This window comes from Neovison vison, chromosome 5, assembly GCF_020171115.1.
Source record: "Neovison vison isolate M4711 chromosome 5, ASM_NN_V1, whole genome shotgun sequence".
Taxonomy (NCBI): domain Eukaryota; kingdom Metazoa; phylum Chordata; class Mammalia; order Carnivora; family Mustelidae; genus Neogale; species Neogale vison.
This window is the reverse complement of record NC_058095.1, coordinates 56,348,302-56,373,904: the sequence shown is the minus strand read 5'-3', so window position 1 is coordinate 56,373,904 and position 25,603 is coordinate 56,348,302. Positions and strand designations below refer to the sequence as shown.

The 25,603-nt window shown below is 59.4% G+C and overlaps 2 protein-coding genes across 2 annotated transcripts; one reads left to right on the top strand and one right to left on the bottom strand.

The window, feature by feature from the left end:
• Positions 1-7,451: 7,451 nt before the first annotated feature.
• On the top strand, positions 7,452-13,078 carry YBX2 (Y-box binding protein 2). The gene is made up of 9 exons (XM_044248957.1): positions 7,452-7,728; positions 8,338-8,401; positions 9,854-9,887; positions 10,723-10,812; positions 11,272-11,556; positions 11,704-11,804; positions 12,061-12,238; positions 12,527-12,611; positions 12,709-13,078. Exons 1-8 carry the CDS (start codon positions 7,452-7,454, stop codon positions 12,575-12,577), a joined length of 1,080 nt encoding a protein of 359 aa, XP_044104892.1. The 3' UTR covers positions 12,578-12,611; positions 12,709-13,078.
• Positions 13,079-13,731: 653 nt separating this feature from the next.
• SLC2A4 (solute carrier family 2 member 4) lies at positions 13,732-19,250 on the bottom strand. The gene is made up of 11 exons (XM_044248955.1): positions 19,072-19,250; positions 17,628-17,744; positions 17,331-17,503; positions 17,117-17,241; positions 16,889-17,004; positions 16,624-16,786; positions 16,336-16,523; positions 16,052-16,156; positions 15,821-15,922; positions 15,143-15,346; positions 13,732-14,668 (listed from the first exon to the last, which is right to left on the bottom strand). Exons 1-11 carry the CDS (start codon positions 19,102-19,104, stop codon positions 14,465-14,467), a joined length of 1,530 nt encoding a protein of 509 aa, XP_044104890.1. The 5' UTR covers positions 19,105-19,250; the 3' UTR covers positions 13,732-14,464.
• Between the last annotated feature and the right edge of the window lie 6,353 nt (positions 19,251-25,603).

The window sequence follows — 25,603 nt, the reverse complement described above, 5'->3', positions numbered from 1 at the left end:
CCCAGCCCCAGACGTCTTGATCCTTGTCCCCTCGCCCCCGTCCAGCCCACCACCAAGCCCTGCAGATGCAATTTCCGAAGCATATTTCAAAGCAGTCCGTTTTCTCCGTTTTCTCCATCCCCACTGCCCCCACCAGAATCCTCCCGGCCTTGCCTTGGGTTTCTTTCCCGCAGGGCCGCCCAGGGAGGTGTTACTAGCAGATGGAGCTGGGGAAGTTGTGTGGGCAAGGGAGGGGTGTAGGAGAATCTCTACATTCTCAACTCAGTTTTGCTGTGAACCCAAGTGATTTGATAAGTCAAGTTTGTATGACTGGGCGCCCAGTTCACCTGGTCAGTGGAGCACGTGATGGGTGATCTCGGGCCCAGGAGTTTGGGCCCCACGTTGGGTGTCAAGATTATGCAGAAATCTAATCCTTAAAAAATGAAGCTTCTTTAAAATGAATAAATGGTTGGGGCGCCTGGGTGGCTCATTGGGTTAAGCCTCTGGCCTTTGGCTCGGGTCGTGATCTCAGGGTCCTAGGGTCGAGTCCCACATCAGGCTCTCTGCTCAGTGCGGAGCCTGCTTCCTCCACTCTGCCTGCCTCTCTGCCTACTTGTGATCTATCACATAAATAAATAAAATCTTAAAAAAATGAATAAATGGAACAGGTCATCGGATTCATGCCTCCTTTTAAAACTCTCAGAGCATCCCTGTCACTACCGGAACAAAATCCAGACTCCACGGCGTTGGTTCCTTGGGCTTTGTCTTCCCCACCGTCCTCCATGTTCACTAAACTTTTTTCTCCCATAGGCTCAAGGCTTTTCTGCCTCAGGCCCTTTGCACCAGCTACATCAAGCAGGTACTTAAAGCGCCTCTTCTCCTCCTTCAGGTCAAAGCATAAACTGTGACATCCCTCCGGGCCCTGTCTTCCTGAGCACTAGTGGGAGGGGCAGAGGGAGAGGCAGGGGCAGAGGCAGAGGCAGAGGGAGAAGGAGAGGGAGAGGGATTCCCCAATCGACTCTGTGCTGAGCACAGAGCCTGACTAGGAGCTTGATCTCAAGACCCTGAGATCAGGATCTGAGCTGAAAACTGGGAGTCCGATGCTGAACTGATTCTGCCATCCAGGCACCCCAACCTGAAATATTCTTATTCTTTTTTAAGATTTATTTATTTGAGAGAGAGAGAGAGCACACAAGCAAGGCAAGCAGCAGAGGGGTCAGCAGACTCCCCGCTGAGCAGGGAGCCCGACATGGGGCTCGACCCCGGGACCCTGAGATCACGACCTGAACTGAAGGCAGACACTTCACTGATTGAGCCCCCCAGGCGCCCCTGGAATATTCTTAGAAGACTTGCAGAGGTGCCAACAGGGACTGCGGTCGTCATCACGGCTCCAGGTGCCCTCGTCTTCGTCCCTCCGTGGCCAGAGGAAGGTTCCAGCAAATATCAGGGAAACTAATTCAAAGAGGGATTCCCTGCACCTGGAGGGCAGGTGGGGCATGATGGAGGCTGAGCTTTCAAGAGATGGTTGTGCAGCAACAGCATCTTCTAGAACTCTCCATGAGGACAGAAATGTCCCATGTCTGTGTTCGAACCTCAAATGCTATCCACGGCTGGGTTTTGTATTTCATTTTAACTGAACTTCAGTAGCCACAGGTAGCTAGTGGCTGCTCTACCGGGCAATTTGGACCGGGGTCCGAAGACCCGTCGAGAGGGAGTGCTTGGGGGCTGGATGGGCAGGGCCTTGGCAGCCAGGACAAGAGACAGGGCCGGCCGGATCTCAGGTCTTTAGAGCTAATTCAGTCTTGGGTCTTTGACTTTTACCTACCAGTGTTTCCTGGGAAGTCACAGAAACATTTCAAGCAGAACAGAGTGTTTCATTCATTCGATCCTAAATTTGTTTAATTGGTTCATCTTGTTTGTTGATCTCTCACCCCATTTCTATCCCTTCCCTCCTACAGGCAATTGTGCTATTGTTTATCTTTCCATCTTTATGGATTCTGACGAGCTTGGAATGCTGGGTGTGCTGGGAGGCAGGAGGGACTCAGGACGGACACGCAGGGCAGGCAGTGATTTGTTGTCTGTGGGACGGGGTCTCCTAAGTGAGCGAGACTGTAGGACATCTCTTTCGGTTTCCTATTCTTTTTCTCTAAGTGCTGTGTTGGTAGGGTCCATCTGTGTGGCCATAGAGCATCGGACCTGTCACTTCTTTCTTTGAGAGAGACAGAGCACGAGCCGGCAGGGAGGGGATGAGGAGGCAGAGTGGGGAGCAGGCACCCACTGAGCAGGGAGCCCAATGCGGGGCTCCATCCTGAGATGCTGAGATTGAGACCTGAGCTGAAGCCAGATGGTTTGTGGGCTGAGCCAGCCACATGGACACCTTCCACTGTCCTCAGCACACCCCCAGGCCGGACACTGCCTCTAACTGCCCACCTCCCCATTCCCATGACCGGCTCCTTGCAGGCCTTGAATAAAAGAGCCTCTCTGGGTCATGTGCCCAATGGATGGACCACAGGCCATAGGGAATGAGCTGGGCGTGGTGCCTGGTGGCACAGTCCGTGGGGTGTATGACTCTGGGTTTCAGCCAGATCCTGTTCTCAGGGTCATGAGATCGAGCCCCGTGCCGGGCTCTGCGCTGGGTACAGAGTCTACTTGAGATTCCCTCTCCCTCTGCGTCTGCCTCTCCCACCCGTGCTCACTTGCTCTCTCTCTCTCAAATAAATAAATTAATCCTTGAAGGTGCCTAAGTATTGGGAGGGAAAAAAATTGCATTTCAGAAATATGTTTCTGGCTGTCTTCATTACTTCATTTACAAACTTTCACTGGTCCCCTGCTAGAGCTTGGGTACAGTTTTCGGCACTGAGACAGATAAGATTTCAAGCTCGTACATCATAAACAAGAAAATAGGGGAGCCCGGGGGCTCAGTCATTAGGTGTCTCCCTTCAGCTCATGTCATGATGCCAGGGTTCTGGGATCGAGCCCTGCGTCAGGCTCCCTGCTCTGTGGGAAGCCTGCTTCTCCCTCTCCCACTTCCCCTACTTGTGTTCCCTCTCTAGCTGTCTCTCTTTTTGTCAAATAAATAAAATAAAATCTTTTCTAAAAAGCAACAACAAAAAAACCCAAGAAAATATGAATAGGGAAATAGCAGGTATGGGTGATTACTACAGAAGAAATCAAGCAGGACGGTAGGACAGGGTGTCTGGTAGGCTACTTGGTGGGCGAAATCCTGGGGTACCTCTTGCAAAATGGACCGGAAAGGGGCAGTCCCAAGAGGGGAGGGCAAGTCGGCAGGAGCTGCTGGTGGTGTGGACTGAGTGGGGACGGTGGGACTCATATCTCTGGGTCTGGATATAGTGGAGCCCTTTATCAGGACAGGGGACCCTGGGGATTTGCGGCTGGCAGCTGGCCATCCCAGGTCTGGAGCTCAGGTGGCCCAGGCTGGAGGCACAGACTGGGCAGTCATCTGGGTTTGAGCTGGCTCTGGGTTCCCTGGGGCTGCCGTATTGAAGAACCACAAGCTTGGTGTTTAAAAAGAGAAATTTCTGGGCACCTGGGTGGCTCAGTTGGTTAAGTGACTGCCTTCCGCTCAGGTCATGATCCCAGGGTCCTGGGATCGAGTCCCACATCGGGCTCCCTGCTCTGCGGGGAACCTGCTTCTCCCTCTGCCTGCCACTCTCCCCTGCTTATGCTCTCTCTCTCTCTCTCTCTGTGTCAAGTAAATAAAATCTTAAATTAAAAAAAAAAAGAGAGACATAAATTTGTGCTTACGGTTCTGTAGGAGGGAAGTCTGAAATCCAGATGTCGGCAAGGCTGTCCTCTCTCCAAAGAAGCCACTTCCGTCTTCCAGCTGCTGATGGCCCCAGGTGCTCCTTGCAGCTTGTGGCATCGGGGCGTCGGCCCGTCCTCATGGTGCACCCTCCCTCCGCGGCTGCCTCTACATGGCAGTTTCCAGTCAAGCTGGGTGAGGGGCCACCCTAGTGACACCCCCTGAACTTGATTACGCCTGCCGACCCTATTTCCAAACATGGTCGCAATTCACAGGTGTGGGGATTAAGACTGCAACGTAGGTTCCTAAGGGGACACAAAAGAAAGGTCATAGCATCAGAACAAGAGAAGAACTGCGGGCTCTGACCTTTAGGAAGGCTGGTGAGCCCGTTGAGAAATCTGAGAATGAAACGGTCTCCAGGTGCACCTGTCCCATAGACCGAGGTAGAGAAACAAGGGCAAAAAGGTGTTTGTTGAACTAGGTGGGATGGAAGGTGTCAATGTTTTTCCTGGATGCCAGGTCAAGGGAAGAAGCAGAGCCCGGGTAATGCAGACAGGTTTTCAAGAAATTTGGTTTGGAAGGAAAAGTGTGACATATGGAAAGAACTAGAAAGGAGGGAAAAGTATGGTCACAGCACAGTGGAAGGAAGCTGGTGACTCGGAAGTTATGCCCTGCCTTTGAAGCCCCACTGGCTTGTTCTGCGGCTGTGTGGTCTTGGGCTGGTTGCTTAACCCCACTAAGCCTCAGTTTCCTTATCTGGAGAATGGGGATAAGGATGGCACTCCCTTCCCAAGGTTGTCATAAAGAATTAACGATTGAGGGTATCTAAAATCCTTAGCTCGGGGTGTAGTGCATAGGAAATACTGAATCAATATTAACTCATATTACGAACAGAACAAGACGAGGAGGTTTCCAGGAGAAGGAGGTAAGCAAAGTCAGAGGCAGAGGAAAGGTCAAGGATCTGGCAGTGCTTGCTGAGCGTGGAAGAGGGGACTGGGAGCAGAGGCACTTGAGGTTGTAGGTCTGGAGCAGCTGAGAAAAGTGAGAGGAGGTGTGGGCAGCCAGAAGTTGTGTGTGTTGGGGCAGGGAGTGGCCGGGAGCATCTGGGACGAGGGGCACAGCCAGCACCAGCTTCTCGATCATTCATTCAGTGTCTCGGTTTGATACCAGCATCTTCACCTCCACCGTGCTACACCGGGGCGGCTGAAGGAAACTTCTCCAGGTGAGAGGTGGACACTGCAGAATGACTGTTTGTGGGTACGTGGTCATGTCAGCAAGGAGCAGCGGGTGGAGGGGGAGGAAAAAAGGGGCTTATACGTGGGCTCTTTGGGTTTCGGGATCCTGGGGGCAACTTGCTGGAGAGAGCCGGCTGGGTCTGCTGGGAGGCGGGAGGGGCTCAGGGATGGACACGCAGGCTGCAGAGGTGACAGGTGGCCGCCAAAACCGATTAGGACGGGCTTGGGGACCGTTGCTGAAGACATCTCGGGGAGGGCAGGGAGAAACCAGATTTGGTAGGGAGGGAAGGAAATACAAGGAAGCAGAGGCCATGAAGACTGCTTCACCTGGTGTTTCTTTGATGGGGCTGCGAAGGGGGAGGACAGCTAAGGAGATGGGGGTGGGGGTGGGGGGAGTTGCTTTCATTTTGATAACAGTGAACAAGACAAGGCAAGACGTTGAACTTGAGGTGGACAGAAGTGAACAGAGAGAGAGTGGCAGAGGAGGAAGGCTTTGGGCTATAATGTCTGGAGTCCTTCCTAGCTCTGGTTGGTAAACATACTTAAATCACCGGAAGAAATCGCACGGGGAAACCCTTCAACAGAACAGGGAAATTAACTGCTTATCTCTGTGGCATCTGCTAATTCCTGTCTGCGGAGATAAAGAGTATCAGTGTTTATGAGCAAGAGTTCTTAACTGCCCTCACCCAGGGAACCCCTAACACTTTCTTAACCTTGCCGCAGGCAGGGCTCCCCCTTCCTCCGAGCTTCCCCTCGTCTCATAGTGCAGCGAACCAGCCCACACCAGAACTCCCGCGGCACCTTCCCTGCGCTCCCTCTGCTCCCGGGGCCACCCTGTGCGGTCTCTTGCTTCCCTTGCCCCAGCCCTGGCCCTCCTGCTTCTGCATTCTTCCAGGCAGGGGCTGAACACAGGTACCTCGGTCCTAAACAGCCCGAGGGAGGGCGGTCATTTCTGCATCCTTCCTGGCCTTGCCTGGTGATTCTCACTTTTCCCCCCTTTTCTGTCCGAGTTGAGAGAGAGAACCGTCGCCTCGGGAAGGGCCGCAGGGTGGGGCGGACCGGGAAGCAGGTGCCCGGGACTGCGAGGAAGCCGGCGCCTCCGGGAGCGACCGGCAGAGGGCGCGCCGGCACCGGGATTGGCGGCGGCTAGAGCGCGGACCCGGGGACAGGGGACGCGCACGTGGGGCCCGAGGCGTCTGCCCGCACGAGGCCGGCCCGGACGCAGCGTCCCGGCTAAAAATACGCGGAGCCCAGGTCGCAAGGTGGGGCGGCCCCGGAGGGAGCGACTTCTGGAGCCGGACCCGGCCGGGAGCGACACTGCAGCTGGCGGCGAGCGCCAGGGCCCCCTTGAAACCCGGGCGGGCGTCGCGCGGGGAACCCCGTCTTTCCACACGCGGGGCGGGGACCGCGCAGCTTTCAAGAAGCAGCGAGCGGCGCCGCTGGCGTCCAGCACGCCGAGTTCTTGAGCCATACGGTTCACGGCCAGCTGGCCGGACCGGGGCCGAGACAGGCGCGCCCGGGGAACCATGAGGGTGTGCCCGTGAGGTCGCGCCGAAGGTCCCCGACGCGCGCAGGTGGAGGATCCCGCGCGAAGGCCTCGAGGCCGCAGGGAAAGGAAGAAGGCGGACGGAGCGGCCCGGGAGCTGGTTTGGCGGCCGCGACGCGCGGGACCCCGAATCGGCGGGGAGCCTGCGGGTGCCCGGGGGCGGCTTGCGGGAACCGGCTCCCTCGGGCGAGGTCGCACAGCAGTGGCCGGGGTGAGAGCCGCACGGAAACGGAGCGCCGCGGTCTGCTCTGCGGCTTCTACCTCGACAGCAAGACTGAGCGCGACTGCGAGCGGAAAATCGTCGCTCCATGGCGCGGGCGGGCACCGGCCCCGGGCGTGCGGAGCGTCCCCCGGGGACGGGAGGAGTGCGGGCACCCGCTGTCTCGAGGGCGGAGGGGAGCGGTGCCGCCCCCAGCCCCCTACCGGGGTCGTCAGGGGCAACCCCGGAGCAGCGCCCCCCGCCCCGCCCTGCACGCAGAAGCCAGGTGGCCGTTGGGGCGCGACCAGCCCGTTTGATTTCCCGCGGCCGGTGGAGAGGGGCGGAGGGGGAGGGGAAAGGGGCAGACGGCCAATCGGCTGGGCTGGCGGCGGTCATGTGACGGGTGCGGGGTGGGGCCCAGGTGTACTTACGGGGCAGCGAGCCCGGGCCTCGGCCTCCGCGCGAAGTCCGGGAGGCGTGGCCAGGGTGCGGGCCTGGGGGGCGCTGCTCCTCTCCGATTGGCCTGTGGCCGGGAGGCGGGGACTGCGCGCGCCGCGGCTGCGGGCTGCGATTGGCCTCGGCCCGGGGCCAGCTGCCGGCGTGCGGACGAGAGACTCGGGGCGCGAGGACCGAGCGGGGCGGCGGGTTCGCGAGCCCGGGGGAGGGGCCGGGGCGGTGGCGGCGGCGGAGGAGGAGGCGGCGGCGGGGGCCGGTACCGGACCCGGCGGGATGAGTGAGGCGGAGGCGGCAGCGGTGGCGACAGCGGCCCCCGCGGCGACGGTGCCCGCGACGGCGGCAGGGGTGGTAGCGGTGGTGGTACCGGTGCCCGCGGGGGAGCCACAGAAAGCAGGAGGCGGGGCGGGCGGCGGCGGGGTCGGAGCCGCCTCGGGCCCCGCCGCCGGGACGCCCTCGGCGCCGGGTCCCCGCACCCCTGGCAACCCGACGACGGCAGCGTCGGGGACCCCCGCGCCCCCGGCCAGGAGTCAGGCGGACAAGCCGGTGCTGGGTGAGGGGCGGGCGCGTGCCAGAGCCGCTCTGCGGGGTCGACGGGCTGGGGGAGGGGCATTGCGGAGCCCACGCGGTCCCCAGAGCCGAAGGCCGGCCTGGCCCCGCGGCTCCAAGGACTCGCTGGGCTGGGGGCAGCTGAGCTGAGTGAGTTCCGCTGGCGCCAAATCCCGCTGTGCCTTCCCCTCTGGTGGGGGCGTGGTGGGCGGGTCCCGCTGGGGCTTTGGGCATGGCCCGGGCCCCTTGGCGGGACCCTGGGCCTAGTCCTAGCCGAATCTCAGCCAGGGAAGCAGGTGTTCTGGGAGCCCTTTTACTGGGAGTGCCCGACTTGGTGGGCCCTGCAGGTACCTGGTTCTGGGTGCGGGGTGTGGATTTGTAGCCCACGAGGAGCCTGACTTAGAGTTGGAAAGGTCTTGGGAGCCCGGGTCCCGCTGTGTGGGCACGTCCATTTCGTGGATGTGGGATCAGAAAGCAAGCCTTGGAGCTCCTGGGAGAAACCGGTGGCTTGAAGTTACCCGTAATCGGTAAAGGGGAGGCAGGATTTGCAGAATCTCCAAACTGAGCCCAGCTCGTCTCTTCCCTCCTGTCCCGCTGCATCTCTGCCTGCCAGCAATCCAAGTCCTGGGCACTGTGAAATGGTTCAACGTCCGGAATGGCTACGGATTCATCAACAGGTATCTGAGAAACGCGGGAAGGGGGAGAAAGGGGCGTTTTTCTGAACTAGCCAGTGGGACTGGACACCCTCCTGACTCCTCTCCCGGCTGCTGAGGCGCATGTTGCCCTGTCCAGCTGACGCTGATTGAAAGTCTTTAGCCGCCGTGCAGACGTGGGTGAGATGAAGGCGCCTGCGCACCTCCAAGGGCAGCGGAGAGTTAATGATTTAGGAACCTAGCAAACCTGGCTCTGTGCTGCAGGCTCGCTCGCGTCTGGCTCACCTTGCGGTTTAGTTTGCCTCGCCTTTGGGGCAGAATGTACCTGCTGTCTTCGCCTCGGGGCTCCAGGCTGGAATTCTCACTCATTTCCTGTTTCGGGCGCTGGAGGAGCCCTCCCCTGACTCATGTGCCATAGAGGGCTGCTGGCTCATCTGCATCCCCCCACTTGACCCTGACCGGGCTGAGGCTGGGGAGGGGCGCGGCGGGCGGCCGGTGGGGGAAGGAAGCCAGCCTCGGTGCCAGCCTCGGTACAGGCTACTGCTTTCCTTCGTTTGGGCATCTCCAACCCTCCCGTTCTGGGGGAGGGGCTACAGTGGCAGATTCTGAGCCGAGCCAGGTCTCCCCCAGTGGGCCCTTCCTCAGCCCGGGCACCCTGCCCAGCCCAGCCCTCCCAGGAGGCCCTAGTTCCCTCTTAGCAGGCTGACCTTTGTGCAGATCCAAGTGCCTTAAAGCCAGCACATTTGATCTAGGGAAGGATCCTTCTCTAATTCTGGAAACCGAGGGCTCCTGGGAAGTTCTGGAGAAAAATCTCTCCATTCCCCTCTGCCCCACCATGGGGTGCTAGGATAAGCTGGGGTATTAGGCAAGTCGTGATCGAGAATGGTCAAAAACACTCTTCTTTCCCACCCTTGGTCCCTCGGTATGTTGGGGTGGCGGTGGCTGATCTGGGGTTCACCCCTGGGCTGAGGGCGAGAATAAAGTATCGGGGATGTTTAGAGCAGCCCCTGGGAACACTGTCCTTTTGTCAGACTCGTTCTGCACCTCGACCCCCACCCCCGTCCACACTTTCTCCCTCCTTCTAGACTGTAGAAGGGAAGACCTGGAGAGGAATTTTCCAGCTGTGATAGGGGCTGGGGCGGGGGTGTTGGCCAGAGGTAGTTGCTCGGCACTGCCAGGTTCTAAGGTGCCCCTGGGGCAGAGAAGTGAGTCCTCCGCAGGTAAAGAGCTGGCCCAGCGTCTTCAAGGTGACTTTGCCTCCCCCTCCACCCTTAGGAAGTTCAGGGTTTTCACTGAGGTTTTTGCTGTCCTTCCCTTCATACCAGCTCCTGGCTCTTATCACTCTCTGGGCCCGTCTACCCTCCCCCCTCTCAGGGAGCCCAGGGTGGTGGGCGAGGATGGGCCTGCTCCTTTGGGGTCTGGCCACCTGGGGAGGCCTCCCCAAGGCCCTTCCCAACAACCCCTCCCGTTCTGCAGGAATGACACCAAGGAGGATGTCTTTGTTCACCAGGTAAGAGCTGGGGGGCGGGGAGTGGGGAAGAACGCACCCCCTCCCGGAAGGCCTTTGCCATCATCTGCCTGCTTTCCCCTTGAAACAGCATGCCTGCCAGGAAGTGGTCCCCTCCTCCCCCTCGCCTCAGGTGCCTGTATTAACAGCCATTGGCTCCACATGTGTCACGCGGTCTGCGTGAGAAATGCGCTTGTTGCCCCCCGGCCGTGGCATGCTCACTCCCCACGTTGGGACTTGTTATTCAAGAATGAACCCTAGGCCGTGTTCTGAGGGAAAGGACACAGGCTGGAGCTACTTGAGGTGGTTCTCAAAGTGTGGTCCCCAAGGCAGCAGCATCACGGGCCCTGGGAACCCTCGCCCAACCCAGGGCTGCTGCAGCAGTCAAGTTTTGGGGGAGGGGCTGCCGCCCGTCTGAAAGGTTCTCCAGGTGATGCTTGCGGCCACAGCTTGAGAACCACCTCTCTGGGGGCGGGAGCTCTCGGGTAAGAAGCACAGGGCACTTTGCCCGCTCTGCAACTTAGGACGGTGTCTGCCTCTGGTTATGCTTTGAGTTCCTGCTTCTGGCCTCCCTTTGGGAAATCCCTGAGGGCTGAAGGGAGGGGGGAGCGTGTCCCAGGGACAGTGCTGAGGGCACGGGCGCTGGGAGGCTTCTGGTTTGCCTCTGGTTTGCGGCTTCTCCCCCACTGAACTTGGCCTGCCTCCGCGCTCCGCCCTCCGGCCCAGCTGCACCCGTGATGGATGGTGAACAGAAGGAAATGGGGTGGCGGACCCAGCAGGGGTGAGGGAGACTCCGGGCCTGCTGCCCTCACCTTTCTCATGGCCTTTCCTCTGCCAGACGGCCATTAAAAGGAACAACCCCAGGAAGTTCCTACGCAGCGTTGGAGACGGGGAGACCGTGGAGTTCGATGTCGTGGAGGGAGAGAAGGTTCGGGCTGGGGCGAGGCTGGGGCGACCCTCCCGAGGGCCCCCTTCCTCGGGCCAGTTAGCCCAGGCTGTGGAGTGGAGTGGGACAGTGCTGTCCCCAGGATGGCTGGGGCCTTCGCCAGGCGTCCTAGAGCCCTTCATGACTTCCAGGCTTCTTTGTCATGCACCAAGCACTTCTAGTGGATTCTACAGGAGTCTGGAGCCTGCCCAGCCTCTTCCTCCCCAACCCCAGCCCACAGGGTCCAATAGCAGCTACCTGGGAAGGGCGAGTTAGAGAGGGGCCCTTCCTTGAAGCGTCCACAGGCAGACCCGGGCCATTGGAGGAGGGCAGGAGACCGCAGCCGGGGAGTGCTGCAGGGCAGATGGAGGGCGGGATTTACCTGGGAGGAGGGGAAGTGGGTTTGGGGGCATTGGGTGCGCAGCTGGGGCGAGCTCTGCGGTGCTCCCCGCCTCTCCCCAGGGTGCTGAAGCTGCCAACGTGACTGGGCCCGGGGGCGTGCCCGTGAAGGGCAGCCGCTATGCCCCCAATCGGCGCAGGTTCCGCAGGTTCATCCCCCGGCCTCGCCCGGCCGCCCCCCCACCCATGGTGGCAGAGGCTCCTTCCGGTGGGGCGGAACCGGGCAGCGAAGGCGAGCGAGTTGAGGACTCGGGGCAGAGGCCCAGGCGGCGGCGCCCACCTCCCTTCTTCTACCGACGGCGCTTTGTGCGAGGCCCTCGGCCCCCCAGCCAGCAGCAGCCTATAGAGGTGGGGGTCCCGGGCGTGTGGAGGCTGCTGCCGCACCCGGGGGAGGGGTGGACACAGACCTCTGGGTCTCCAGGGAATGGTCCAGATGCTGGGGGCCCTGGATGCTGTCACCCCTCCCCCACTCCCCCGGCCTTTGCGTGCTCCTAGGGCACCGACGGGGTAGAGCCCAAAGAGACGGCCCCATTGGAGGGGGACCAGCAGGGAGATGATCGTGTGCCCCCTCCCAGATTCCGGCCTCGGTACCGAAGGTAAGACTCCCTTTCCCCGGCTGTCTTCCCCTTGCCGTCCGGCATTGGTAGGTGTGGGCGGTGGCGAGTGAGGCTAAGAGGAGCCTGAGCCTGGCCGCAAGGGGCCAGGGCAGCTGAGAGATGGCTGCTTAGGGGCCCGGGGTGTGTGTGGGGGAAGCCGGCTGGTTCCCCTCCTCTGGGGGAGCCCTGGGAGGGAGGGAGACGGAACCCACCGGCTCTGTCTGCCTGCTCCAGGGTCTCCCACTTGTCTCCCCAGGCCTTTCCGCCCCAGGCCACCCCAGCAGCCTACCACAGAAGGTGGGGATGGCGAGACCAAGCCCAACCAAGGCCCCACTGATGGTTCCCGGCCTGAGCCCCAGCGCCCACGAAACCGCCCCTATTTCCAGCGGCGGCGGCAGCAGCCCCCCGGACCCAGGCAGCCTACAGCCCCGGAGGTGAGGACTTGGGCTGCTTGGTGGGGGGCAAAGGGGGTAAGAGAAACAGCCCCAGCCAATTCCCTTCCCTTCTCTGCCCCTGCAAAACCCCACACACACACCAGGGAGCCCAGACTGCTGCTGCTGGACACCTTCAGGCAGGTGTCCCCCCAGACCCCCCTCTCACTCTGCTTGGAGCCCCAGCCCCCCTGCTTGTGGGAGGAATGGGAAAAAAAAACGTGGAAGAAGGTTCAAGTTGGGGGCTCTTAAGAGTAAGAGGGTCTCAAATGACCAGCCTGTTCTCTCCAGACCTCAGCCCCCATCAACAGTGGGGACCCCCCACCTACCATACTGGAGTGACTCCAACACGAAGGACCCCCAGAGCTACCATCTGGTGAGCGGCTGCACCCAGGGGGCAGGCCCGGAGATGGGACGCTGGGCCTGAGGAGGGGTCCCCGGTCACGACTTGTCGCTGTCTCTCTCTCATGCAGGTTATCTGCCAGTTTTTCCAACCGTCCTGTACCCCACCCAGCACCCCCTGCCCCTTTCCCAGAATCCATGACATCAAAACACCAGCTTTCCCCTTTTCCTTGAGACTCAGGAGGGCCGAAGCAACAGCCTTTTGCTTTTTCTCTGTCCCTACCAAGGGCTGAAGGAAGGGAGCCATCCTACTGTTAAGAGGCACCACGTCCCTCCCCTAAATCAGGCTGTGAAGGAACCAGCCACCTCCTGCCTCCTCCTGGTTGCTTTTCTCTCCCACCCCAGTTTATTTTTGGTCTCTCCTCTAGCCCCTACCTCTGAAGCCATTTAATGAACTGTCATGTGCCACCCGAGCCTCCAGTAAAAACAAAACCAGGCTTTCCCCGTGGTCTTGGTGTCTGCCTCTTTTCTGTGGACTCGACGGTACCTCCCTGCCAATGGGGGCGGCAGAGGGTGGGGAGCTGGCCAGGTGGGCACGAGCCCTCCTCCCTGGTGCAGGTCTGAGGGTGCCTTCCCCCATGCCGGGAGATTCACTTGTCCTGTCCCTACCCTGGGGCTGACCTCTCCCCTGCAGGAATGTTCTGGAAAGTGCCAAAGGCAGCGGCTGCCACCCGGACTGCAACTTACTGAGCATTTACTGTTCGTAAAAGCAATGACCAGGGGCGCCCGGCTGGCTCAATCAGTAGCACGGGCCACTCTTGATCTTGGGGTCGTGCGTTCAGGCCCCGTGTTGGGTGTAGAGCTTACTTTAAGGGGGAAAAAAAAAAAAAAAGGCAATGACTAGAAGCAGAAGTGGGGGCAGAGTGAGCACAGCCACAGAATTCTTGGGCCTCGAGCTAAGGCAGGGTGGAGAGGGACAACAGGATGCAGAGGGGGACCAGGGAGCTGCAGTCCCTGTCCAGCCCATGCCGGGTGCCTCCACGACAGGACGCACGTTGCAATCAGTGACTTTATGGACAGATATATATATATATATATATATATGTATGTATATATATATATATGTATGTATGTATATATATACATTTAGTACAACAGACCTTTGGTTTCTTCTTTCTACCCCTTCTGCAAACATATACAAAAATATCTGAGGGCTCCTCCCACCCATGTTTACAGGCAGCCTTTCAAACTTCTCTTGCCCTTAGTTGGTCAGAAGCTTGCGGGGAGAACATCCTTGAAGGCCAAGGAGAAGGGAGCGGGGGGCAGTCCCTCTCACCACACATGGGCACATGGCCCTCTTGCCCTGGAAGGTTGAGCGAGAGAGCCGAGCCTGCCAGGAGAGATGAGCTTGGGAGGGTGCTTCCTCGTCTGGGAGGGGTCAAGGCGGGACCCCCTTCACCCAGAGTCTATGAGGCAGGAATTCAGAGAAGGTGCCCACGAGGAGGAGGAGTCTGAGGTAGCAGAAAGCTACCTTCTCTGCTCCAGTCCTGCTCCTGCTTCCGTCCAACCCGGGGGCTCTCCTCCCCACAACCCCCTTCTCTAGCAAAGGACAAGAATATTCTGGAAGGGTGGCCAGGTGGGGGTGGGGTGGGTTACGGAGGAGGGGGGAAGCCCAGAGAATGGCCCACCCTGATGGCCACAGCCTAACCACGACATAAATAATCCAAGAGTCACGCGAGGGGAACGAGGGGGTGCTCAGACCACGGTCCCCGCCAGTTTTCCACTTCTACCAGGTTGCAGAGGTGTCGCCCTGGGAGCAAGGAGGGAGAGCGGGCCGCAGGGCTGCACAGGAGAGGAGGGGTCCCGGAGGGGCGAGAGCACAGCCCCTCAGTCGTTCTCATCGGGCCCCAAGTACTCGAGCTCTGTGCTGGGTTTCACCTCCTGCTCTAAGAGGGATGGCGTCCGGCGGAAGGTGGCGGAGATCTGGTCAAACGTCCGGCCTCGGGTTTCAGGCACTTTTAAGAAGGTGAAGATGAAGAAGCCAAGCAGGAGGACGGCGAAGAGAAGGAAGACGTAGGGCCCCATAGCCTCCTGGGATAGGTGGAGAAAGGGGTTGGTGGAGGGGAGGGCGGGTGCGCTCTCGGGAGCGCCCAGGGCCCCCGCCGGTGGGGGCATGATGGACACACAGGTGGCTCCCTTGCAGGCCCAGGGAAACCGGGAATGAGTGAAGGAAAGGATCTCCGTCCCCCGCCTCCTAACACCTGTCCCCGTTTCCCGCCCGGAGCACAGTAGCGCTTAGGGGAGTGGATTCCTGTCCACCGGCAGTAGGAGCCCGAAGCCAATGGCTTTACTCTAAGTTGGGCTGCACTTGGTTTTGAAGACCCCTCGCTGTTAGCCCATGCCCCTCAGTTCCCTTCTTTCCTGGGACTGTGGGTGCTTCTCAGGGACCACGTGGTCCACACGAGTAATTCCCAGCCAGGAGGGGGGAAAGCAAGCGGGCTAGTTGTGACGTGCCCCCCTCTGACCTAAGGAGCTGGACATAGGGACGAGGTTTAGGGCACCTACCGCCACATACTGGAAACCCATGCCAATGATGAAGTTGCACGTCCAGTTGGAGAAGCCGGCCACAGCCATGGCCGCTGGCCGGGGGCCCTGGCTGAACAGTTCAGCCACAATGAACCAGGGGATGGGGCCGGGGCCGATCTCAAAGAATGCCACAAAGCCAAAGATGGCCACGATGGAGACGAAGCTCATGGCAGGAACACGCTCCTGGGGCAGGCGGGGAGGGAAAGGAATTCAGGCTGCGCGGAGACCTGAGGTCCACCCCTCCAGGCCGCTGATGGATGAGCCCGCCACCCCAGGTGGGCACAGGCCTCTGAGCCCTGCCAAGCGTCCACACCCAGCCGGGTGTCGCACTGCTGCCCTACGCAGGGGATGCGGACGCCCTCTCGGTCAAAGTGGTCCATCCTCTCCTGGTTCTGCAGCAGCCCCTGGGGAGTGACAGTTCCTGGGACTGGACAGGGGCTCTCCGTCCCAGCCTCCAGCCTTGCACTGGAGCTTCCTCCCAGAGCAGGCAGCAGGGCAGCCTGCGTGTCTTGGGAGCACCCGGTTGCCCCGGGGATCACAGGGAGGTGTTGAGGACTGGCCCTGGCTGAGCGGAGAGCCTCCCAGGGCCATTCCCAGGGGCTGGACCGAGGCCCCCAACCTCCACCCCACCCCCGCCCCGGTTGCCCCCAGCCTCACCAGCAGAAGCAGCGCAAAAGTCATCAGGATGGCGCAGCCACACATTCCTGCCAGGCCCAGAAGGTGCAGGGTCCGGCGCCCAGCCCGCTCCACCAGGAATACCTGCAGGGAGCATCAGGGCTTGGTGGGGGGTCTCTGGAGCACAAGAAGTGGGGGCGGGACCCGGGGGGGGAGGAAGGCTGGGGCATCTGGGGGACGCGAAGCCAACAGGGAGGCGGCACTGTCCATTACCGAGACCAAGGTGAAGACCGTGTTGACCACCCCGGCCCCTATGGTGGCGTAGGCCGGCTGCCCCACCCCCGCCGACTCAAAGATGCTGGTTGAATAATAGAAGACCTGCGAGAGAGGAGAAGGAAGAGGGCTGGCAGTGCGTCCCTCGCTCCCTCTAAGCCATGCCATGCTGGGATGGCCCTAAGCTGGATCACTGGATCTCCGGGGTGGGGGAGGGCTGTGGGCTCCCCTTCTCCCAGGCTGCGCCCCCACCCCCGCCCCACCTGAGGCTGCCCACCACCTACGGCATTGATGCCAGACAGCTGCTGGCTCAGCTGCAAAACCACCGCGATGACCAGGGGCTGCCGGTGGGTGCGGCTGGCCAGCAGCTGGAGCAGGGACAGTGGGCGCTCCCGCTCCAGCTTCCGCTTTTCCTCCTTCAGCTCAGCCAGTGCGCCCGACACATCGGCCCAGCCGGTCAGGCGCTTCAGACCTACAGGTGACGAGGGTCGGGCATGAGTGGATGGGGCGGGGGAGCCCCGCCTCCCGCAGGACAGGTGCTAGAAAGGTGGGGGCAGTGGAGGGAAGCTCACTCTTCCTGGCGGACCCCTCCAGGTTCCGGATGATGTAAAGGTATCGTGGGCTTTCCGGGCAGAAGGGCAGGAGGACCAGCTGCAGGAGGGCAGGCAGCACCGTGATGCCCAGGAGCAGGGGCCAGAGGGCGGCGGTGCCCAGCATGGACTCCAAGCCCAGCACCTGGGGGAGCGCGCGTGGGAAGGAAAGGGGGCAGGCCGTTCAGCCCAGAGCCCCCACTCAACCCCAGACCTCCAGCCACCCAGCAAGGCCAGGCCCGGTCACCTGGGCAATCAGAATGCCAATGACGATAGCCAGCTGGTTCAGCGTCCCCAAGGCACCGCGCAGGTGAGTGGGGGCGATCTCTCCTACGTACATGGGCACCAGCCCGGATGTGAGCCCTGGGCACAGGGAAGAAGACAGGGGTGAGGGCACCTGGCCGCTCCCACCCCCAAGCTCAGAGCCAGTGGAGGAGAGCAGGGCGCTGGGCACGGTGCAGGGCGCGGCGGGTACCTGAGTAGGCGCCAATGAGGAAACGTCCCAGAATGAGCATCTCGTATGAGGCCGCAGCTTTAGCCAGGCCCATGAGGGTGCCCCCCAGCACTGCCAGGATGTTGTTGACCAGCATCGCCCTCTTCCTGACAGGCAAGGAGTGGGGCCGAGAGTTGGAGTGCCAGGCGGAGGCCCCCTTCCTACCTGCCCCAATCCTCGCCCACCAGCCCCATACCTTCCCAGCCACTGAGAGATGACGCCAATAAGGAAGGAGGAGATCATGCCGCCCACGGAGAAGATGGCCACAGAGAGAGCCCAGAGGGTGGTGAGGGTGCTCGGAGGGATGGAGCTGGGTCCCTCAGGCCCCTGCCTCCCCAGCCACGTCTCATTGTAGCTCTGCTCAATCACCTGGTGTGTGTGGGGGGAGACAACGGAGAGGTGATGGCCTGCGGAGACCTCCCCCTCGGCTCTCCCATGCTGTCCCCCACCCCCCTGTTCGGACAGCCCACTCTGCCCGCTGCAGGCCCCTCACCTTCTGCGGGGCATTGATGACCCCAATATTATAGCCGAACTGCAGGGAACCGAGCACAGCAGAGAAGACAGCAAGGACCAGGGTCCCAGTGACTCGCTGCTGGGGGGGTTCCCCGTCCTGGGTGGGCAGAAGCAGAGAGGAGGTGGGTCACACAGAATCATGATTTCTTCCCTTCACCTAGGGGCCTGGGCCCCGTTGGAGCCTGAAGATGCTGGGTTCCATCCAACGTGTTGGCCGAGGGAAACTGGGCCATATTAGGAATCGGACGAGGAATTCAGTGTAAACAGCAGCAGTCACCGGGCATGTCACGGTGCATGAAGGAGAAACGGGATGTCTGAGTCCAGCGAGCTGAGAAATGTTTGAAGATCTTGGCCTTACTGTTTCTCGGTGACCTTGGGGCAGGCTTTGGGCCTTAAGACTGGAGTTCAGATTTGTGTGACCTTGTGCAAGTCACTTTCCCACTCTGAAGCTAAGGTTTCCTCTGGGTCAGGGGCCCTAGGAGTGATGTTGCCTGCTCTGCCTACCTGTCCCTAAAAACGAGAAAATCAAAATCAAATGCTAAGGGGATTCCTGATGGCACAGGATTTACAAACCCACAAGCGCCTTATCACCGGCCTCTGTCCTCTTCTGTCCCCTCTGGGGGTGCTCTCAGAGGGCTCCTGGAGGCCCCCAACACGCCCCAAGAAGGACAATTCCAAAAAGGACATAGCGGTCATTCCTGCCGCATATGGCCCTTGGGGTGGCCGTCTCTGTCTCCGCCCCGGGATCCCCTCCCCCTCTAGGCTCCGCCGCAGGGGGCGGGGGGCCGTGCCCGGCTTCTGCCTGGGAGAGCCGCGCCCAGGGGATGGGGGCGGGAAGGTGGTGCGAGGGGCGGTGGCGGCGGTGGCCGCTTGCTGGCGGCACACACTGTCTCCAAGCGGAAACCTGAGCTGGGGGAGGGGGGGGCTGACACTCCCCTCAGCCCCTCCACCAGCCATGTGGCCAAGGGAAAGTTCAGCGTCCTGGAGGACGGCCAGGAGTGGGGGTGGGGGCCCACGAGAGCCTCTGCTCCTCGAAAAACTTCCCGCGAGCCGGGACACACGGACAGCTCCAGAAGGGCAAGACCAGCCCGGATCTGCTTTCTCGGGCTGGATCTATGGTAGGGTGTCCCCCAATCCCCGCGGCCCCGCCGCGCCCAGGAGAAGGGGGAGAACCCTGGGCTCGGGAAACCGCGGGGCGACCCATGCCCCCGGACAGTCCCCCCAGACCCACTCAGCCTCTTGGAAGTACTGGAATCCCACAGTCACGGGTTGTCCGGATCGGGTATAAATAGCCAGGCCCCCACTTCCCCCACCCCCTGCGCCTGCGCTGGGACCGCCCCCTAGCTGACCCCAACCGCGACCCCAGCCCGAGAAAAGCGGGTTCTGCGCCCCCGTCCCGCCCCATGCCGCATGCTGAACCCTACTTCCGAGCCGATCTGTTGGAAGCCCGACGGCATCTTGTCTCAGGAACCTGGGGCGCAGCAGCTTCAGTTAACAGGGAGGCGACTGGGGGTCGGCGGCCCCGGCCCGGCGGGCAGAGGGCGCGGGGGCGACGGGCGTCCCGGAGCGGCGTGCGGAGGGCGAGACCGGCAGGACCCACCGCCGCGAGCCACGGACCCAGAGAGCGGCAGGGCTCCCGGGGATCTGGCGGAGCCGGGCTGGGGGGAGAGGCCCGAAGAGCCCCCGCAAGCCTCCACGGGCCACGCCCTTCGCATCACCCATTGGCCAGGAGCCCGCCCAGAAGCCCACGCCCCTCCCTAGGCCCGCAGCTCGGAGTCTGGCCCGGCGGCGCGGGTTGGCCGATGAGGCCCCGCCTCCCCAGCGTGCCCGGCTACACGCGCGGGGTTGGTGCCTGCCGGCCTCCAGCCATGAAGTTTGGGGGGAAAGGGTCCCGGGACGGAGGAGGCTACTCCCCACCTCGCGTGGGGACTCGGCCCAGCAGCCGGGCATGGGGCTGGGGTAGCGCCGTAAAGTGGGCGCGGCGGGTGGGGACCGCGGGGTCGGGGAGGTGGGGACGCTTGGCCCCGGAGAGAGCTCGGGCGGCCCGGGACCGCGCGCGAGCGGGCGCGCGGGGTGGCTGGGGAGCAATGGCCTGGAGTAACCCACCGCGGCTATTTTTAGCTCCCGCGTTGGGAGACGCCAAATGTCAGGTCCCCGGTGTCCCGGCCGGTCCCCGGCGGGGGAGGGCAGGGAGACGGAGGCTTAAAGGGTCCGAGACGTGCTTCCCACGTGGGGATGGCCCTGGGGCACAGGAAGTTCCGTCCACAGCGCGTCGGGTGTCGGGGCTTGGCGGTCCTCGTTCCGCGCATCCGCGCTCTGGCCACTGCCTGTCCGGCCCTTACCCTACCCCGGTTCCCCGCACTGGCTCCCGGAGGCGGCTCGAGGGACAGCTGGTCACAGCAACCACGACACCGGCCTGAAGTCCCTGAGCTGCCGCGAATGTGCCCGCCGCGTGGACTACTTGGACACGCTCTCCGGAGGCCGCTCCGAGTGTGAACCCCCCGCGAGGAGGGCGCGACCTGAGAGCTGGCGCGTGCGGACTGGAGCGCGGCGCACGGCGCGGCGCGCGGGCCTCGGACGCGCGGGACTGTGGTGCCACCTGGAGGAAGAGCGAGTATCCGCAGCGCGTCCGGGCGGAGCCGTCTGGGGGCCCCTGGCCGTCGCCGGGCCACCTCTCCAAGGCTTCCTTACGTGCAGCGCAGGCACCGTTCTGCACCTCGGGATGCGGGGATTCAGCTGCGGCCAGCACGGAGCAGCTCCCATGATCCGCATGTCCCCACCTTCCCTGCCTCCTGACCTCCTCTTCCCAGTGGGTGAGCATCCTGGAGGTCATGTTCCCTTCCTCCCTGCCACAACCCCTCCCCCACCCCCACGCCCTGTCCAGGTAACTAGCTGGACAGGGTGTGGAGGTGGGGGAGGGTGTGTTGACCTCCTAAATGCACGTGCGTCTGCTCTTCTCCATCTGGACTGCTGAGGCATCCTCCCACCACCGTTACCTCCCGCTCCTTACTTTCCCTTATGCGGAGGACAGAGCTCAATATAAAAAAAGCTCAAGTTCATCACTCCCTCCCCAAAAGCCAGCGGTTCTTTATTGTCCCCACTCTCAAGTTCAAACCCCTTTTCAGAGCGGGAAAGACCTCCTGCCTTTCTTGCCCCATTTCTGCCCCACCTTCTAGACTTCTGCCCCACCTTCTAGACTCTATCCTCACGTTCTAGTCAATCCCTAACTCCTTGTACCAGGGCACACCTTGCCGTTTCTCCCCTGGGTGCCCTTCAGAAAAAATGCTCACCCTCTCTCCGAAACCTTTGCTGGCTTCTGCGGGAAACAAAGAAAGCCCTGTGTCCCCGATGTAGCCGACTGGCATCATTTCTTCGCTGTACTTCAACCTTGAGAGAACGTCACCTTGTGTCCCCAGCTCTGTGTGCCTAGCGCCCAGCCTGGTGGCGGGCACTCATCACCTGTTGAGTGAATGCATGACGGTCTGGTCCTTCCGGCCAAGAATGCAGCTTGGGGAACAGTCACCAAGGAGGGAACTATTGGCTGAATGGCTATACCTGTCTCACTAAGAGGGTGTTGATGAAGAGCTAAGAGCTGAGCATAGTGGAGTCCCAAAGGAGCAGAAGCCATGGACTGAGGCAGGGAAGGACCAATCTAAAAATAAAGGAAGAACCAACTGCTGGACTCCTACAAAGGGTGGGGGAAGGGCAGGGAGAAAGGAAAAGCCAAGCAAGGTGCCTCGGAGCAAGGAGGGGGTACAGGAGGCACAGGCAGGAGTGAAGGGGTGAGGGGAGGAGGGCAGATGAAAAGTCAGTGTAGCTGGTAAAGTTCACCGTTGGGTTCTCTCCATGAGCATGCCTGCGCTCATTCAGATGTTTTGTTTCTGATGGGCTCCTCAGTGATGCTTCTAGGGCTTTAAGCCCCTGGGGAAAGCGCACTCAAAGAAACCAAGTCAGAACTAGGTAGAGAAGATAGTTCGAAGAGCCTGGAGAGAGGGATGGGGAAGTGGGAGAGGAGACGAGAGAAATCAGGAGACCTGGAAGGGAGTAGGATAACCCACCTGGAAGTGGGAACAAGGTTGCTGATAGAAGATGGAAAAGGGCGGCACCTGGGTGGCTCAGTCAGTTTAGCATCTGCCTTCGGTTCTGGTCAAGATTCTAGGGTCCTGGGATTGAGCCCCACGTCGGGGCGGGGGAGGGGGGGTCCCTGCTCAGCAGGGAGCCTGCTTCTCCCTCTCCCACTTCCCCCTGCTTGGATTCCCTCTCTCCATGCCTCTCCCTCTGTGTCAAATAAATAAATAAAACCTTAAAGAAATAATAATAAGAAGAAGATGGAAAAGGAAGGAGAGGCACATGACATGAGGGGGTGAGGGGAGGAAGGGACCTTGCGTGGGAGATCTAAGGGTGTATGTGGACCTTGCTGAGTGATCGTGACCCATTCGATAGAACCGGTTGTAGCCCTTCCTCTGCTCTGCCTTCTACCACGGGTCGTTAATCCCCGCAGGCTTGTTTTCCAAGCTCCTGTGATCATTGCCTTCTGGCTGTGTTCAGCCCATGATAGGTAAGAGATTGGCTGGGGGGGCCTGAGAAAGCCCAGGGACCCCCGCAGATACACTGCCTCCAGCTCCTACTCCACAGGCCCACTCTGCCTCCAGTTTCTGGAAGGCAACCTTGCTTCCTGAGCTCTGGCAATGCCGGGGCCCCTCTCTGTGCCTTCTCTGCATCTTGTCTATAGATCGGGGACTCGGGTGCAGAGGATTGAGTCAATGACACCGTCTGTTGTGCATTGTGTTTGTTAATCTATATCTTATTTTTATTTTTTTAATAAGATTTTATTTATTTATGTGACAGAGAGAAAGCACTAGCAGAGGGAGGGGCAGAGGGAAAGGGAGAAGTAGGCTTGGGAGCCTAACTCGGGACTGGATCCCAGGTCCTGAGATCATGACCGGAGCAGAAGGCAGATGCTTCACCCACTGAGCCCCCAGGCGCCCCAATAGTGTCATGTTTCATTCTGGTCCTACTTATTGTCAGTAAGCACTGTGTTTTAACCTCATTCATGCTTTGTCATGATCAGGTTCATTGCACAGTACCCCACAGTGTCACTCACACCACATTTTACTTGCTCACAGTCCCACTGGGTGAGGACCCCCGTCACCCACAGTCCCCGCGGCGATGCAGAATGCACTGGTGCACATTTCCAACGAGCTGCGTTATGGGCCCCTCGGAGGACTCGTTCGGGAGATAGTCTCTGCCTCTGTGAACGTCTATTACTTATCCCTAACTATGCCCACAGTGGGATTTCTGAGTCCTAGGGCATGTTAAAACCCAATTTGAGTCCCTACTCCCAGCTTGCTCTGAAGAATAACTGTCCCTGTCTCCACGTCCAGCAGCAGTGTGATACTGTGTCCTGTCATTCCGGACTCCCAGCAATGGTGAAGGGTACGGACTCTGGGCTTACACTGCCTGAGCCTGAGCCCAGCTCTGACGCTTACCAACACCATACCCTTGGGAGAGTTACCCAAACCCTCTGTGCCTTCTTTGCCTCTTTGGTAAAAGGAGAAGGTGAATGATATTAACACTGACACAGGGCTCAGAGGAGATTGAACTGAATTTTTAATTTTTTGCTTTTTTCAACAGCTTTACTGAGGTATAATCGAGAAACAATAAACTGGGCATATTTCAAAGGTCCTATTTGGGAAGTTTTGACAGATGTATACACCCACGAAACCGTCCCCATCATCAGGAGAATGGACACATCCACCATCCCTCAAAGTTTCCTTCTACCTCTTTGTAACCCTCCTACTGCCCTTCCACCCACCCTAGGCAACCAGTGCCGTCTGTCGTCCTAGAGCACTTTCCATTTTCTGGAATTTTATGCAAAAGGAAACATATAGAATGTACTCTTTTTTTTTTTTTTAAGATTTCTTGATTTATTTTAGAGAGAGAGAGAGAGAGAGAGCGAGCACCTGTGAGTCCAAGTGGGGGCAGGGCAGAGGAAAAGAGAGAAACCCAAGCCAACTCCCTGCCAAGGGTAGAGCCCAACGTGGGACTCAATCCCGCAACCCTGAGATCATGACCAAAGCCGGAACCAAGAGTCGGATGCTCAACCCACTGAGCCACCCAGGAGCCCCCACGTGGGCTCTTTTTGTCTGTCTTCTTTCGCTTTACAGCAATCATCTACGTTGTGTGTATCAAGAGTTCATTCCTTTTTATTGTTGAAAATTATTGAATTGATTATCAATGGCGATCAGTTTGATTATCCCTTCACCTTCTGAGGGCCCTTGGATTACTTCCAGTCCTGGGCTATTATGAGTAACACTGCTGGGAGCATTCATGCACAAATCTTTGGACGCTGGGCTTTCAATTCTCTTGGAAAATACCTAGGAATGGAACAGCTGGACTATATTACAGCTGGGTCTGTAACTTGGCTCGCAGCTGTTTTCCCAGGTGGTCGTAGCATTTGACATCCCATCAGCAATGTATGAGAGCTTAGTTTCTCCATACCCTCCTAACACTTAGGATGGTCGACCCTTTTCAAAAAAAAATTTTTTAAGAAGATTTTATTTATTTATTTGACAGACAGAGATCACAAGTGGGCAGAGAGGCAGGCAGAGAGAGGAGGAAGCAGGCTCCCCGCCGAGCAGAGAGCCGGATGCAGGGCTCTCTCCCAGGACCCTGAGATCATGACCTGAGCTGAAGGCAGAGGCTTTAACCCAGAGCCACCCAGGTGCCCCAGATGGTCGACCCTTTAAACTCTGGAATGGGGGCACCTGGATGATTCAGTCAGTTAGGTGTCTGACTCTTGATTTTGGCTCAGTTCATAATCTCAGGGTCATGAGATCAAACCCTGTGTTGGGCTCCATACTCAGCACCACCATCACGTGCTCTCTTTCTCTCAAAATGAAATAAATAAAATGAAGAAATAAGGCGAAATCTGGAATGGAGTACAGGAGATTTTAACCAACCCTGGTTAAGTCCAAGCAGCCGTCCTCTTGCTCCTTGTACCGAGCCGTTGACTTGCAGGCTACTAGAGCAAACATCACAGTGATGTTGACTGGTCACACTTGAAATCAGTAGCTCTTAACTGGGACCCATTTTGCCCCTCCCCTCACCAGACATTTGGCGGCGTCTGGAGACATTTTGGATGGTCAGTGTGCGCTCAGAAGAGGATTCTACCGGCATCTCATCGATATTCCTGTCCTATGATGCCTGTGACAGTCACCTACAAAAGGGATTATCTGGCCCCAACCGTCAGAGGTGGTTCATCCCATCGCCCCATTTTATTGCCTTTTCAACAGGCACCATTTGGGTCTGCTTCCTCTCTCTAGAACCCCCTTTTTTTTTAATTTTTAAGATTTTATTTATTTATTTGACACACACAGAGAGAGATCACAAGTAGGCAGAGAGGCAGGCAGAGAGAGAGAGAGGAGGAAGCAGACTCCCCGCTGAGCAGAGAGCCTGATGCAGGGCTCCATCCCAGGACCCCGGGATCATGACCAGAGTTGAAGGCAGAGGCTTGACCCACTGAGCCCCCCAGGTGCCCCCTCCCTCTAGAATCTAAGTGCAGTGCTCTCATTTGTCCTGTTACCACTGTGTCCAGAGCTGAGCGTGGGGCCTGGGTCATTGCACAGGCACGCAGGAAATATCTGTTGAACGAGTGGTTGAATATACGGTTCATATGTAGTTTTTTCATGCACTCATCAAATATTTATTGGCGATAAACCCAGACACATCTACAGCGGGAGCCTGACATTGAATAAATAATCACGCAGAGTAAATAGTTTGGAACTGTGATAAGAATTTTGCAAGTTAAAGCTTAAATAGCAGCAAGGGAGAGCATTCAGCGGGTGCTGTGACTCCGTGTGGGGCGGGGTGGTCAGGCCAGGCTTCCCCGCAGAGGTGATATTTGAGCTGATCACCACTGCCACTGCCACCAGGCGACCGGTCAGTTAGCCAGGT